Source organism: Salmo trutta, chromosome 25, assembly GCF_901001165.1.
Source record: "Salmo trutta chromosome 25, fSalTru1.1, whole genome shotgun sequence".
Taxonomy (NCBI): Eukaryota; Metazoa; Chordata; class Actinopteri; order Salmoniformes; family Salmonidae; genus Salmo; species Salmo trutta.
Genome location: NC_042981.1, coordinates 10810513 through 10827330, shown reverse-complemented (window position 1 = coordinate 10827330; position 16818 = coordinate 10810513). Strand labels below are relative to the sequence as shown.

The 16818-nt window shown below is 39.2% G+C and overlaps 1 protein-coding gene across 2 annotated transcripts; it reads right to left on the bottom strand.

Annotated features, from left to right (window-relative positions):
- Nucleotides 1-3177: 3177 nt before the first annotated feature.
- LOC115162004 (MFS-type transporter SLC18B1) lies at nt 3178-16694 on the bottom strand. 2 transcript variants are annotated; one of them, XM_029712898.1, is made up of 14 exons: nt 16233-16694; nt 15786-15928; nt 12029-12124; nt 10082-10155; nt 9719-9866; nt 9184-9340; nt 8804-8940; nt 8509-8610; nt 4849-4940; nt 4663-4758; nt 4443-4517; nt 4246-4339; nt 3702-3751; nt 3178-3561 (listed from the first exon to the last, which is right to left on the bottom strand). In XM_029712898.1, the coding sequence occupies exons 1-14, from the start codon at nt 16270-16272 to the stop codon at nt 3504-3506; spliced, it is 1362 nt and encodes a 453-aa protein (XP_029568758.1). In that variant the 5' UTR covers nt 16273-16694; the 3' UTR covers nt 3178-3503. The 2 variants fall into 2 exon arrangements, with proteins under 2 accessions (XP_029568758.1, XP_029568759.1); XM_029712899.1 differs by lacking the exon at nt 15786-15928 and having other exon boundaries at nt 16233-16693.
- Between the last annotated feature and the right edge of the window lie 124 nt (nt 16695-16818).

The window sequence follows — 16818 nt, the reverse complement described above, 5'->3', positions numbered from 1 at the left end:
TGACAAATAAAATGTGATTTGATTGTAATTTGTAAATATATAAGAGCTAGGTAAATGAGTAATCAGTTTGGAGAAGGGGATTGTAAATACACATAACTGTTTTGGATAATTTTTCCTTATGATCCCTTGAGAAGAATGTGAAACCAGTCATAAGGAAGTGAATTGAAAATCATATCGACGTGACATGTATTGCGGACCGTTTGCCCAGGCTTTTCTCAGGTTTTATTTTACAATTTGTATCATGTTAAATATTAGCCACTATCGAGAGCCACGGTCAGTGAGACCCACGGTCAGTAAGACCCACATATATTTTAAACTGTCACTTTAGTGTTAGTTTTCTTCAAATTTGAAGCTAACCTTTTTCATCATTCCAGTTACCATTCGTTCCTCTGTCACATCCGTGTCATTGTTCATGAGGGTCATTAGCATTAGTGGATTATATTAGGCTAACGCTGTGTAGTAATTTAGGACATGTAGCCCATTTCGAATCATTATGGAACGTTGCCATACAGTTCCATGATTGGTGAGAATTAGGGTAGATTTATAGGACTATTGTTCAACCCCTATTGAACACTTTTCTCTCCACCTTCCAATATTATATGGATTGAATCAAACCACTGTATTTTTTATTAATCAATATATTTCGTGCATAAAGGCTCTCCAAACAAATTATTTTTTTTATGATTCATGCATACTTTCCTAATATTTTCCTAAATAATCTACAAGATCAGAGTATTTTTAAATCTACCAGTTGGCGCTGAAACGGAGAGGAAGATGCATACAGTGCTTTCGGAAAGTAGTCTTTTTCCACATTTTGTTACGTTAGTCTTATTCTAAAATTGATAATACATTTCTTTCCTCATCTACACACAATACCCCATAACGACAAAGCAAAAACAGTTTTTTTTGAAAATTTTACCAATGTATTATGTATTCAGACCCTTCGCTATGAGACTCGAAATTGAGCTCAGGTGCATCCTGTTTCCATTGATAATCCTTGAGATTTTTCTACAACTTGGACTACACCTGTGGTAAATTCAATTGATTAGACATGATTTGGAAAGGCACATACCTGTCTATATAAAGGCCCCACAGTTGACAGTGCATGTCAAAGCAAAAACCAAGCCATGAGGTCGAAGGAATTGTCCATAGCGCTCCAAGACAGGATTGTGTAGAGGCACAGATCTGGGTACAGGTGCAAACAAAATTCTACAGCATTGAAGGTCACCAAGAACAGTGGCCTCCATCATTTTTAAATAGAAGAAGTTTGGAACCACAAAGATGCTGGCCGCCCGGCCAAACTGAGCACTCGGGGGGGAAACGGCCTGGTCAGGGAGGTGACCAAAAACCCGATGGTCACTCTGACATGGCTCCAGAGTTCCTCTGTGGAGATGAGAGAACCTTCCAGAAGGACAACCATCTCTGCATCACTCCATCAGGCCTTTATAGTAAAGTGGCCAGACGGAAGCCACTCCTCAGCAAAAAGCATGACAGCCCGCTTGGAGTTTGCCAAAAGGCACCTAAAGGACTCTCAGACCATGAGAAACAAGATTCTCTGGTCTGATGAAACCAAGATTGAACTCTTTGGCCTGAATGTCAAGCATCATGTCTGGAGCAAACCTGGCACCATCCCTACGGTGAAGCATGGTGGTGGCAGCATCATCATGCTGTGGGGATGTTTTTCAGCAGCAGGGACTGTTAGACTAGTCAGGTTTGAGGGAAAGATGAATGGAGCAAAGTACAGAGAGATCCTTGATGAAAACCTGCTCCAGGACCTCAGACTGGGGCAAAGGTTCACCTTCCAACAGGACAATGACCCTAAGCACACAGCCAAAGCAATGCAGGAGTGGCTTCGGGACAAGTCTCTGAATGTCCTTGAGTGGCCCAGCCAGAGCCTGGACTTGAACCAGATCGAACTCTGGAGATACCCGAAAATAGCTGTGCAGTGACGCTCCCCATCCAACCTGACAGAGCTTGACAGGATCTGCAGAGAAGAATGGGAGAAACTCCCCAAATACAGGTGTTGTTCCAAGCTTGTAGCATCATACCCAAGAAGACTCAAAGCTGTAAATGCTGCCAAAGGTTCTTCAATAAAGTGCTGAGTAAAGCTTCTGAATACTTGTGTAAATGTTATTTCAGTTTTGTATTTTTTATAAATGTGCAAAAATGTATAAAAACCTGTTTTTGCTTTGTCATTATGGGGTATAGACGAGGGGGGGGGAAAACTATTAAATCAATTTTAGAATAAGGCTGTAACGTAAAATGTGGAAGTAGGGGTCTGAATGCACTGTAGATGGCATTCTTTCATTGATCCATGTACTCTATAGTCTGTCCACAAAATTATAATTCAAAAGGTACACCATATTTAAATGGAAGGCTTAAGATAAATGTACTGAAAACCCTATTGAATATAAATTCCACCAAAAATCTGTTGGCCAGCAAGTGGGAAGTTTGTCAGCGGTTGAATTACATTTATTCAGCACACTCAAGGGAACCACTCCTGCAAAGCCTTTTACCATCTTCATGAAGTAAGCCTGAATATCAACTACTGAGAAGTGCATTTGAAAGGCGTAATATCGGAAATCGGGCCCTTTATGAATGATTACATTGGTGCATAACAAATTAAAAAATATTGAATGTTAATTCAAAAACGATTTAATGTTGGCACTGAAATCACTCCATGTATGGAGTTCTGACCCCACTGTTCAGACATCATCTATGTCGTAGAGATTGGCGAATGAAAGGCATTTACATGGTACAGATACTGTTAAAACGCCCTTTGCGTTGTCAAGTAAAAATTATTTTCTGAAACATTCTTCCGAAAGCAATAGTTGGCATGTAACTAAAGGACTAGGCTTACATTTAGTTACATATTCAAATATTAGTGTCCTTGAATGAACTGCATTTTATATCACTTAATAAATGGACATACAATACTTGCTTGATTGGTCCATTTGAAAATGTTTTTTTTTTTTCTTGCCGTCACCGATTTGGTCATTGGTCAATCTACATAGCCATAAAGGAGGTTAACTGTTCAGACATAACCCATGTCAGGTGTTGTGAAGATTGGAGAATGAGAAGCATATTTAACATATCAGTTGGCTATGTATAAATGCACTTTGATTATCGTCAAGTAAACATTCTTTTGTGAAACATTCACCTGTTCCGAAGCACATGGTGTTTTAAAATAGTTTGTTAAAAGCTAATTCAAGTAGTTCCAAAGCTTTACCATGGCTTGTTGAGGTCCTTGACAGTTCAAGTAATTATATATACAGGTCTTATATGGTATTGGCATTATGCAAACTGAACTGCTTCTGTTATGATTGCTAATGCTATGACAACATATGATAACTTGTGTAGTATCATCCTCTTAGGTTGTATAGTTTAATACAAGTTACATTCCACGTTTAGCACCTATGTACATATACAGGTGTAGGATCTTAATTTGACCAGTTTCTCACAGCAGAAAATATAAATTATTGTTGCTGGTAGATGATCGTTGTTCAGGTCAGAAGATGGGTAGCTTCATCGGAAGGTCTTTCGTTCTGGATTTGAGGAGCCCTTCAGTTCCCAACAAATAAAAGCAAATTCAGTAACAAATACAAATTTCTCCAAACCTGTTACTCTTTTGAAATGGCTCTCTCAACATAAATGTTTTACTTGTTTATGTAAATAAACAAAATCTATTATGGAATCATTACCTTTCTTGTCGTGTTCCTTGACAGAGAAAATATACACCAAGAAAAAAAGCCTGAGGAAAAGAGGAAACATTAGTCATATGCAGACAGCACATTGAAAATAAATTTAAAAAAATGTTTTTTTATCCATGTGACCTCAATCTTACTAACTAGCAGAAATAATGTGTTTATGTCCAAGTGAGCAATTTAGCAAAGACATTTGAGTTCCCCGTTTCTAGGGGTCAGGAGACAGCAGTCAAGAGTGTTGAGGCAGGACTGACAGTATTGAAGTGTGCCTAATAGGATTCATAAATGTCCAATCTGCCCTTCTGAACTGCCTCAACCATTCATCTGAAGCTGTGGGAGATCATGGTCCAAGAACTGCCTCAACCATTCATCTGAAGCTGTGGGAGATCATGGTCCAAGAACTGCCTCAACCATTCATCTGAAGCTGTGGGAGATCATGGTCCAAGAACTGCCAGAACCATATGTCTGCTTTATTTGTTTTTTAGTGTCTGAGACTCTTGTTGTAATGAAAAACACTATATAAAATTATTATAATACATACGGCTAGAAAGGCCAGGCCTCCTTGAATAGAAGCAGCCCACTCAAAGCTCAGCTGTTGTGTGATGAAGCCACCGAGCGTTGGACCACAAAACATCCTGAACAAATAAAACACACCTTTGTTAAGAATTCATATCTCCGAACTCCAACTCTCAAATTGTGCCTCAGAGACTTAATATAACAAAGACTGCAAGTACACACCCAAAGGACCACACTGCTCCAAACAATCCAGACACTAGTCCAAGAGTGCTCAGCCCCTCCTCAAATCCATTTTCACTGCCATTGGAAAATTATCAACATTATTTTGGATTCTGTACCTCGTGCATGATTATATGTTTTTCTAAGTGAAAATGGACATTGTAAATAGAGTATATTTGTATATGTGCGCAAGTGCCATGGTGTATGTAAATGGTCAACTCACTATGCACAGTCGAGTATTTCAGGGAAGGTAGGGATGGCAGTCATGCTAAGAGAGAATCCTATGATACCCAGCATGAAAACCACCAGCCACAGCTGACTAGAGACAAAAAATGTATCATATTGGCTTCTAGTTAGCAATAATAGCAGGACAAGTAGTACATTCACACTGATAATAACAGATGCTGACCTCTTTATCTGCAGAATGGGGACAGGACCTAAGAACCAGAAGCCAGTTGCTGTAAACAAGCCTCCTAGCACCATGAACCACGGCCTCGTGGACTGCAAACACAACCAGAAGGTAAAATCACATTATTGTATATGTATAAAAGAGAAGTTGTGACTTCAATACACCACTGGTATTGGTTGGTGTTGAATATAGTATATAATATACAACAGGTGGGTTTAATCCTGAATGCCGATTAGTTAAAACCACATTCCAGCCAGTGTCTATTCCACAAGTTACCACCGGCTAAATCTATTATTTTAAAATGCCTATTTACTCTGTTCCATCTGACTGCATAATCCACTGTCTCATCAGCCCAGCCAGGCAATTTATAAACTTGCTCTCAACTATAAAAAGCATCTAGACATTCTCACATTTCTTTTAGACTAACATTTAGTTTAACAGGAGATTTGTATAAAACCTTGCTGTCTGTCTCTCCAACATTGTTTCAATATTCAAATTTGATCTCCAGCTGTCCCATAGTAATGAATGTGTCTGGACGAGACAGACAGGCAGGCAGCATTTCTCAGCCAGTCAAAATCATGAATCAGCTGGCCTCATTTTTATGGATATAAATAAAGAAATGTCAATTGAAAAAAAGGTAAACCAAACGAAGTGCAGCTAGTTTGCAGTCTTTTCAGCTTCAGTTTGAAGTGATTGTGTTAGCTGTATTGTTGGCTAGCTCCTCTGAACAACAGTGTCCTGACGAGAGAGCACATTTTCTATGCCAGGCAAAATCGCACCTCATTAGGTCATTATTATGGATGTATCCAAATAAATGTCACTAGAAAACAGCTTAAACAAATGCAAATGCAGCTACTTTGCTGTTATTCTGACTGCGGTGTTTAACGTGACTAAGTTAGTTGGCAAGCTAGCAAGCAAGGGATAAGAATGTTGCCAGCCAGTATGGCAATGGAACATTTAGAATGAAAGTTCTGTCCATAGATACAGAACAAAAAGACAAAGACTGGGTCGCGTCTCTGGCAACCGAACCGATAGAACGAATGACCAGCCGGGTTGGGTAGCAACCCTAGATTTGTGTCGGCACTATATCTTGTGGAAGGATGAATAAATTCATCAAAATAACATTTAATGAAAATATGTCAATCACTATTTGAATATGCTGGTAACCAGTTGAATAAAAGTGATAATGCCATTGAAGTCGGTGTTTGGAGGATATGTTGGCACGGTTTCAACAACACCTGCGCCAATATATCCTCCAAACACCGGCTTCTCGGGCATTATCACTTAAGTGTAGCATTGTGTAGTCTGGTATTGGGGTTTATAGTATTGTAGTGTATATTGTTGTGTAGTGTTGTATAGTGTTACATATTATAGTATTGTATAGTGCATAGTATGTTGTATAGTGTGTTGTGAAGTGGTGTGTAGTATAGCACAGTCTTGTGTAGTGTTGTTGCATACTATATTGTTGTGTTGTGTAGTGTTTTAGTGTTGTGTAGTGTTTTATAGTGTAGCGTAGTGTTGTATAGTATAATGTAGCATAGTATATTACCACTGATGATGATGATTATTATTATTATTATTATTATTATTATTATTATTATTATTATTATTATTATTATTATTAGACCCTGCTGGTCATCTATGAACATCTTGGCCATGTTCTGTTATAATCTCCACCTGGCACAGCCAGAAGAGGACTGGCCACCCCTCATAGCCTGGTTCCTCTCTAGGTTTCTTCCTAGGTTCTGGCCTTTCTAGGGAGTTTTTCCTAGCCACCGTGCTTCTACACCTGCATTGCTTGCTGCTTGGGGTTTTAAGCCGGGTTTCTGTACAGCACTTTGAGATATCAGCTGATGTAAGAAGGGCTTTATAAATACATTTGATTTGATATTAGTGTAGTATAGTATAGTGTGTTGTATAGTAGGTTGTATAGTATAACATAGCACAGTCTTGTAGTGTTGTATAGTGTCTTGTATAATGTAGTGTTGTATAGTATAATATACAATGTAGTATAGTATAATGTAGTATAGTATAGCATAGTGTTGTATAATGTAGTATAGTGTTGTAGTATAGTATAATGTAGTATAGCACAGTCTTGTATAGTGCTGTATCGTATAATGTAGTGTTGTATAGTATAATGTAGTACAGCACAGTCTTGTATAGTGCTGTATCGTATAATGTAGTGTTGTATAGTATAATGTAGTGCTATTGTATATTATCATGTAGTATAGTGTTGTATAGTATAATGGTGTATAGTACAATGTAGTATAGTGCTGGATACTACAATGTAGCATTGTGTTGTACAATGTAGCATCATGTTGTATAGTATGCAGTTGTATAGTATAATGTAGAATAGAGTAGCACAGTGTTATATAATGTAGTATAATGTAGTAAAGTGTTGTATAATGTAGTATAATGTAGTAAAGTGTTGTATAATGTAGTAAAGTGTTGTATAATGTAGTATAATGTAGTAAAGTGTTGTATAATGTAGTATAATGTAGTAAAGTGTTGTATAATGTAGTATAATGTGGTAAAGTGTTGTATAATGTAGTATAATGTGGTAAAGTGTAGTATAATGTGGTAAAGTGTTGTATAATGTAGTATAATGTGGTAAAGTGTAGTATAATGTAGTAAAGTGTTGTATAATGTAGTATAATGTGGTAAAGTGTTGTATAATGTAGTATAATGTGGTAAAGTGTTGTATAGCATAGTGTTGTATACTACAATGTAGCATAGTGTTGTATACTACAATGTAGCATAGTGTTGTATACTACAATGTAGCATAGTGTTGTATACTACAATGTAGCATAGTGTTGTATACTACAATGTAGCATAGTGTTGTATACTACAATGTAGCATAGTGTTGTATACTACAATGTAGCATAGTGTTGTATACTACAATGTAGCATAGTGTTGTATACTACAATGTAGCATAGTGTTGTATACTACAATGTAGCATAGTGTTGTATACTACAATGTAGCATAGTGTTGTATACTACAATGTTGTATAGTGTTGTATAGTATAATGTAGCATTTTATAGCACAGTGTTGTACAGTATAATAGTCTAGTGTTGTGTAGTATAGTGCGGTATAGTGTAGTATACAATAGTGCGGTATAGTGTTGTATAGTATAATGTAGCATGGTGTTGTATAGTATAGGGTTGTATAGTGTAATGGTGTATAATGTAGCATAGTATAATGTAGCATAGCGTTGTTTAGTATAATGTAGCATTGTATAGTGTATAGTACAATGTAGTATAGTGTTGTATACTATAATATATACTATAGTATACTATAATGTAGCATAGTGTCGTATAGTATAATGTAGTATAGTGTTGTATAGTGTAGTATAATGTAGCATAGTGTTATATATTATAATGTAGTGTAGCGTTGTATAGTATAATGTAGCGTTGTATAGTATAATGTAGCGTTGTGTAGTGTAGCGTTGTGTAGTGTAGCGTTGTGTAGTGTAGCATTGTATAGTATAATGTAGTATAGTGTTGATTAGTATAATGTTGTATAGTATAATGTAGTATAGTGTAAATCAAATTTTATGTGCTGAAAACAGGAATGCTTACTTACAAGCCCTTAACCAACAATGTAGTGTATTATAGTATATTATAGTGTTGTATGGTGTAGTGTTGGGGTAACTGTACTCACAGGAAACCTGTCACTGATGATACCAAGCAGAGGTGAGGCTAGACAGTAAGTCAACGACAGACCAAGCAAGAGAAGACCCACATAACCTGGAGACAGGTCAAACTACATGGAGGAACAAAAACATTAAGTTACCGAGATCCATCCTACTGGACATAATCGTGTTTTGAAATGTGACAAATACATTCTCAAATATGAGGCTTTCAAGTATACCAGGGTTGGGGTATTTCAGTTCAGTCAATTTAGGAAGTAAACTGAAATGGAATTCACCTCAACCCTTGTGTATGCTTTGCTTTACCGTATCAATGGCATATATGGACAAGGTCGCATCTAGAAAGCCGAGTCCAGAACTCAGGGTGAATATGGCAAAGCATATGAGGACTATCTTCAGATGCGTGAACAGCCTGAAGAAGGAGTCCTTGCTAGGATCAGCAGCTGAACAGAGGAACAAGCAGAATAATACAACAAGAAATATCATCACAGGAATCATTTCATAATGACAAAGAAAACATTTGGTCTCAACATGCATCTTTTAGACTCAGATAACTTAAACATTTAGGTAAAACTTTACACAAGTTAACACTTTTCTTTAAAAGTGGGGGACATAAGGTATTTAGAAATATATTATAGACGTCTGACTATTAGTTAAAAGTTCATAAACCATAAATAAACCGTTACCAAAGCTTGGTAAGATGTACATGTTGAAGGGGACCATGAGAAATAGGAAGCATCCCAGAGCCATGAAAGGAACTTCGTATCCAAACGACTGATACAGCCATCCACCTATTGGTGGTCCCAGTATCAGACCCAGCCCTGTAAAGATCTCCAGACTACCCTAACAAGACAACACAATATTCAACTAAGTAAATGTGCACATTCAGTTCTCGTACCCACAGACTTATCTTTACAAAGTAGAAGGATCTGCTTTAAAATTTTGTTTGTATGGGTTCCAGTTCCAAATAGAATAGAGTCCAATTGAATCATCATCATATTATTCTTATTATTATATTATTATCATTATTATTATGACCAAATAGAGGAACTAATTACAATGCTCATTGCTAAGGATGATTTCAGACAGACAAATGGTGCCAAACTCTTGGGATACAAAACATTTTAACCTCAAGCATAATGTTTTTTTGTTTGAACATGGTGTTTAATTCCACCACATAACATACAGACTCTTACACAAGGGTTGGCTGACTAAGCTCACCAGAACAGTTGCTATATTGTTGGGGAAAACTTTTGCTGAAACTGCAAAAGAAGAGGTCATCGCAGCACTGAAGCCCACAGCGTCAACAGACCTTATGATAATGCACAGAATAATAAAAGTAGCTCCGTCAGGAACTTTGTCGAGTAAGCTGTAAAACAAGAACAGGAAATGAAAATATGTATTTGTCCATGTTGAGTAAAAATTGTAGGAGGGCACTTAAAATATAAAAGAAAAAAAAAGTGTTCTCATGAGCACTTTGCTTGGAATCTGTTGATGGATAACTAACTTATTTAAGTAGTCATCTGCCATTAATCACAATAGACAGTATGAGATGCTTGCAGAACACTATCAAATCTCACTCACCCAAAGAGAATGGTGCACACTGACGACACAAATAAGCCTGAAATTAGCATGAACTTTGCCCCGATCTGAACAATCTGAAAGGAGAGATAAGCAGGTGTGTGTGTGAAAAGTCATATTGCAAGCAGAGTAGTCTGATCACTAAACGTTATATGCATCCCGAATGCCACCCTGTTCCCTATGGAGTGCATCACTTTTGACCAGAGCCCTATGGTACCTAATCAGAAGTACATAGGGAACAGGGTGAAAGTATTCACACCCCTTGACTTATTCCACATTTTGTTGTGTTACAGCCTGAATTTAAAATGGATTAAAATGTGTCTCACTGGCCTAAACACAATACCCCATAACGTCAAAGTGGAAATTGACAAATTATTTTAAAATGAAAAGCTGAAATGTCTTGAGTCAATAAGTATTCAACCCCTTTGTTATGACAAGCCTAAAGTTCAGCAGAAAGAAATGTGTGCAATAAGTGTTTAACATGATTTGTGAATGACTACCTCATCTGTACTCCGCACATACAATTATCTGTGAAGTCCCGCAGTCGAGCAGTGAATTTCAAACACAGGTTCGACCACAAAGACCAGGGAGGTTTTCTAATGCCTCACAAAGATGGGCACCTATTGGTATTTGAGCATGGTGAAGTTTTTTTGGTTTGTATATTACCCCCCCTTTTTCTCCCCAATTTCGTGATATCCAATTGTGATCGCAACTCCCCAACGGGCTCGGTAGAGATGAAGGTTGAGTCATGTGTCCTCCGAAACGTGACCCGCCAAACAGCGCTTCTTAACACCGCCCGTTTAACCCGGAACCCAGCCGTACCAATGTGAGCTTGATAAGCCAAGTAAAAGCCTCCGGCTAAACCCTCCCCTAACCCAGATGACGCTGGGCCAATTGTGTGCCGCCCTATGGGACTTCCTGTCACAGCTTGAGATCAAACCCGGGTCTGTAGTGCCGCCTCAAGCACTGTGACGCAGTGCCTTAGACCGCTGCACCACTCAGGAGGCCATGGTGAAGTTATTAATATCACTTTGGATGGTGTATCAATACACCCAGTTACTACAAAGATACAGGCGTCCTTCCTAACTCAGTTGCCGGAGAGGAAAGAAACCGCTCAGGGGTTTCACCATGAGGCCAATGGTGACTTTAAACCAGTTACAGAGTTTAATGACTGTGATAAGAGAAAAGGATGGATCGACATTGTAGTTACTTCACAATACTAACCTAAATGACAGAGTGAAAAGAATGAAGCCTGTACAGAAACAAAAATATTCCAAAACATGCAACCTGATAGCAATAAGGCACAAAAGTAAAACTGCAAAAAATACTTCATGTCCTGAATACAGTGTTATTTTGGGGAAAATATATTTTATAATATTAAGATTTTTTTAAATTGTGATTTATCGTGGGTGCTGGGAGGAAAATTCTTCTTTCAGCAGGACAATAACCTAAAACACAAAACCAAATATATACACTGGAGTTGCTTACCAAGATCACATTGAATGTTCCTGAGTGGCCTAGTTACAGTTTTGACTTAAATCAACTTGAAAATCTATGGCAAGACTTGAAAATGGCTGTTTAACAATTATCAACAACCAACTTGACAGAGCTTGAAGAATTTAAAAATGAACAATTTGCAAATATTGTACAATCCAGGTGCACACAGATCTTATTAGAGACTTACCCAGAAAGCCTCACAGCTGTAATCACTGCTAAAGGTGATTCTAACATGTACTGACTCAGGGGTGTGAATAATTATTTAAATGAGATATATGCTAACATTTCTAAAAACATGTTTTCACTTTCTCATTATGGGTATTGTGTGTAGATGGGTGAGAGAACAACATTTCATCTATTTTGAATTCAGGCTGTAAAAACAAAATGTGGAAGAAGTCAAGGGGTATGCATAGTTTCTGAAGGCACTGTAGCCTAGTTATTCCAAATACTTACATATTTACCCAGTACTAAGGAGCCCATCAGATTACACAGAGCATAGCAGCCAAATATAAGGCCAATGACAGTCTGACTGGCTCCTTTTTTCACAGCCTGTATAGAGACAATATACATAGAGTAAAGCTCCTGTATCTATCAATAAATTACAATATCAAACATACAGATACTGCAAAACACCAAAAAGCTTCAGTTATGATTGTGTACAAGATGTTGTTTTCCTTTTGGAAAGAGAAGGCATGTGCTTCACAAAATACTTTGGAAAACAGTCACAACAGTTAACTTTATAACAGTCTTGACTCAGTGTTTGTTTAGGTCAGCAACGTTCACTCATCTATAGGTTGAGTTTCCCAAAAGCATAAAGATCATCTTTAGCAATTAGATCAACTATCATCCTAAAAGTGAAATTCCAGCAATTGTCAACCTCATATTCATTCTCCAGTCTACATTGTGAAAACAGCACATTTCTATGATCTTTGGTTAAAAAGATAAAGGTCCTAAAAAAAAAGGCTTCTGTGACAGCAGAAGATAAGATTTAAAAAAAAAATGTTTTAAACAGTACAAAAATTTAAATAAAAGATTTTCAAAACCTGCAACGAGCTTCTAGCCAGAGGGTGGGTATTAAGATGCTCTTTGAAGAGGTAGGATTTCAGATGTTTCAGAAAAGATGGGCAGGGACTCTGCTGTCCTAGCATCAGGGGGAAGCTCATTCCACAATTGGGGTGCCAGGACAGAAAAGAGCTTTGACTGGGCTGAGTGGGAGTTGACCTTCAAGAAGGGTTGGGGGTACCAAGAGACCAGAGGTGGCAGAACAGAGAGCTCAGGTTGGGCTGTAGGCTTTGAGCATAGCCTGAAGGTAGTTCCTCTTGCTACTCCATAGCAAGCACCATAGTCTTGTAGTGGCTACGAACTTCGACTGGAAGCCAGTGGAGTGTGCGGAGAAGTGGGGTGACTTAGGAAGGTTGAACACCAGGTGAGCTGCAGTGTTCTGGATAAATTGCAGAGGTTTGATGGCACAAGCGGGGAGCCCAGCCAACAGAGAGCTGCAGTAGTCCAGACAGGAGAAGTGCCTGGATTAGGACCTGGGCCACTTTCTGTTATACTCTGTTGTAGAGCAGGGCTTTCCAACCCTGTTCCTGTAGAGCTACCGTCCTGTAGGTTCACTCCAAGCCTGTCCCTGGAGAGCTACCGTGCTGTAGGTTCACTCCAAGCCTGTTTCTGGAGAGCTACCGTGCTGTAGGTTCACTCCAAGCCTGTTCCTGGAGAGCTACCGTCCTGTAGGTTCACTCCAACCCTGTTCCTGGAGAGCTACAGTCCTGTAGGTTCACTCCAACCCTGTTCCTGGAGAGCTACCATCCTGTAGGTTCACTCCAAGCCTGTTCCTGGAGAGCTACCATCCTGTAGGTTCACTCCAAGTCTGTTCCTGGAGAGCTACCGTCCTGTAGGTTCACTCCAAGCCTGTTCCTGGAGAGCTACCGTCCTGTAGGTTCACTCCAAGCCTGTTCCTGGAGAGCTACCATCCTGTAGGTTCACGCCAAGCCTGTTCCTGGAGAGCTACCGTCCTGTAGGTTCACTCCAAGCCTGTTCCTGGAGAGCTACAGTCCTGTAGGTTCACTCCAACCCTGTTCCTGGAGAGCTACCATCCTGTAGGTTCACTCCAAGCCTAATCTAGCACACCTGATTCTAATAATTAGCTGAATCAGGTTAGTTACAATTGGGGTTGGAGCAAAAACCTACAGGAGGGTTAGCTCTCCAGGAACAGGGTTGGAGAGCCCTGTCGTAGAGCATGAACCTGCAGGAGCGAGTTTCTGCTTTGATGTTTGCATGAGTTAATGTGTGACTGAGTATCCATTGTATGCTTTGGTGCTTTTCTCGTGTCCAACACATTATACAAATACAAGTCAGTCATGACATCTAGTCTGAACTGGTATCTTACATCCAACCAGTAAAATGAAGTGTACTTTACTATGGTACTGCTAAACATTAATTTAGTAATATTTCAATTCTAGAATCTGAATAAAGAAATCATGATTCTGCATAATAACTCCGTATTAACTCAGTTTAGTATATTGTTACGTTCCCCAGCAAGAAAACCATAAATGTCACTCAAACAGAAGGGGGAACTAACAAAGAGTCGCTGACAACCAAAACATAACAGGAGGGGTTCTGAAAGACACTCATGGGGGTGTCCACTGCAAGTTGACTAGCAACAACTGACACCCATCATTAACACCTACTAAATTTGCTCAAGAAGAGGTAAACAAAAGAAAAACCCCACACCAAACTTAAAAGATAGGAAGCAAACCAAAAAAGTGGCACAAAATGAAATCAAATAGGGAGCGCCAACTAAAGGTGTTGACCCTCCACATCTCTCAAGACAACTGATGATGGTGGACTTCGGGAAACAGCAGAGGGAGCACCCCCCTATCCACGTTGACGGGACAGTAGTGGAGAAGGTGGAAAGTTGTAAGTTCCTCGGCGTACACATCACAGACAAACTGAAATGGTCCACCCACACAGACAGTGTGGTGAAGAAGGCGCAGCAGTGCCTCTTCAACCTCAGGAGGCTTAAGAAGTGGCTTGTCACCTAAAACACTCAAACTTTTACAGATGCACAATTGAGAGCATCCTGTCGGGCTGTATCACCGCCTGGTACGGCAACTGCACCACCCCAGTGCTCTCCAGACGGTCGTGCGGTCTGCTCAATGCATCACCGGGGGCAAATAACCTGCCCTCCAGGACACCTACAGCACCCGATGTCACAGGAAGGCCAAAAAGATCATCAAGGACAACATCCACCCGAGCCACTGCCTGTTCACCCTGCTACCATCCAGAAGGTGAGGTCAGTACAGGTGCATCAAAGCTGGGACTGAGAGACTGAAAACAGCTTCTATCTCAAGGCCATCGGACTGTTAAACAGCCATCACTAGTACAGAGAGGCTGCTACCTACATACAGACTTGAAATCATTGGCCACTTAATTGAAAAATATATTATTTAACTAGCCAAGTCAGTTAAGAACAAATTCTTATTTAAATGACAGCCTAGGGCCACTGGGTTAACTGCCTTGTTCAGGTGCAGAACAGATTTTTACCTTGTCAGCTCGGGGATTCGATCTAGCAACCTTTACGGTTACTGGCCCAACGCTCTAACCACTAGGCTACCTGCCTCCATTAATAAATGGAATACTAGTCAATTTATTAATGGCACTTTAATAATTTTTACATATCTTGCATTACTGATCATGTGTATACTCCATTCTACACGATCTATTGCATCTTGCCTATGCCGCTCTGACATTGCTCATCCAATGAACAATTCCATTTGTTGTGGAATTGTTAGATATTGCTGCACTGTCTGAACTTGAAGCACAAGCATTTCACTACACTCGCTATAACATTTGCTAACCATGTGTATGTGACCAATAAAATTTGATTTGACAACAGGTGCACTGGGCCAGCCACTCGGGAACCACTTCCCACTAACGAGATGGCAACCAGCACAGGTGTAACACATACTGACTAACGAGGTGACACCATCGGTAATCCTCTTTCCGTCTCGCCTAGTAGGTGGCTGATGCACAATAAATTGTGTGATATCCGATATACCATAGAAGACACCAATCGGTGCGCCCTACGTGCTAACGAGCTATACGGCTAAAGTCCAACCTCAAAACTTAAATCGGAAAAAACAAAACCTGTAACAATATGTCATACTCAATGAAGAAGTACAATTATTGGTAGGCTATTACACAATACCTCTTTGGGGAAGAATGGTCCCAGTATAGAGTAACAAATCATTGAGCTGAAGTTGACAGATGCGATTGACATCAATGTGAGGATCTGATATCTTGTCATTCTTAGATTAGGACTACTTGTTGATTCTTCTAATGCGCTGCCATCTACAGAAATAATACAAATCAAACAGTAAATACAATTTGGGCATTAAAAAAAACAAGGAATCCTTTAATTAGAACATGACATACTTGCTGTCTGAGTAAGACTGTAACAACGTTTAGGCCAACAAGTGCATTCCTTAAATGAAGCTCCTTTATAATATCTGTAGTGGTAGGACTTTCATTCGTTGAATTCGCCTACAAACTCTGAAGACATTTTAAAATAGACACTTGAGATGAACTGCGATTTTTTTTTATATATATATATATTACATAGAAAAACGTCAATTGATCATTTAATTTCACCAACCTGTTTGTTGAACTTCATCAGAATCCATATTGTCATTCATATATTATCCCACTAATCCGGATTGCTATTCAAATCACATATGCCGAGACTGAAATGTCTATTACATGAATAACGTTAGATACTGCTTCATAAAGTTAGGGAAACCAAATGTGTCACAATGTGTTCGGTTAAATTCATAAATGACTCTTCGGAGCCAGCGGACATCTCAGAAATATCGTGTCCTTGAATATGGACTGGAGAAAGAGCACTATATTCGAGAATTCGCCAAAACGCGAGTCTGGAGGAGGCCTGGGGTGTATTTATTATTACAACTATTCCGTTGATAAACGTTTCTTAAAAGGAACGAAACGTGTAGAGACGTAGCTGAATTTGTCCAATAAAAACGGTCGTTTTAGTTGCAAAACGAAACGTTTTGTAACTGTTTGGACTAATGCTTACACACCTGACAAATCGAGAGTTGTGAAACTAACATTCTGAGCAGGGGTGGCTTCGTGACGTTTGATAAATCCCCACCCCCACACACACACACTGTGAATAGACTGGTGACGTTTGATAAACCCCGCCCCCTCACACACACACACACACA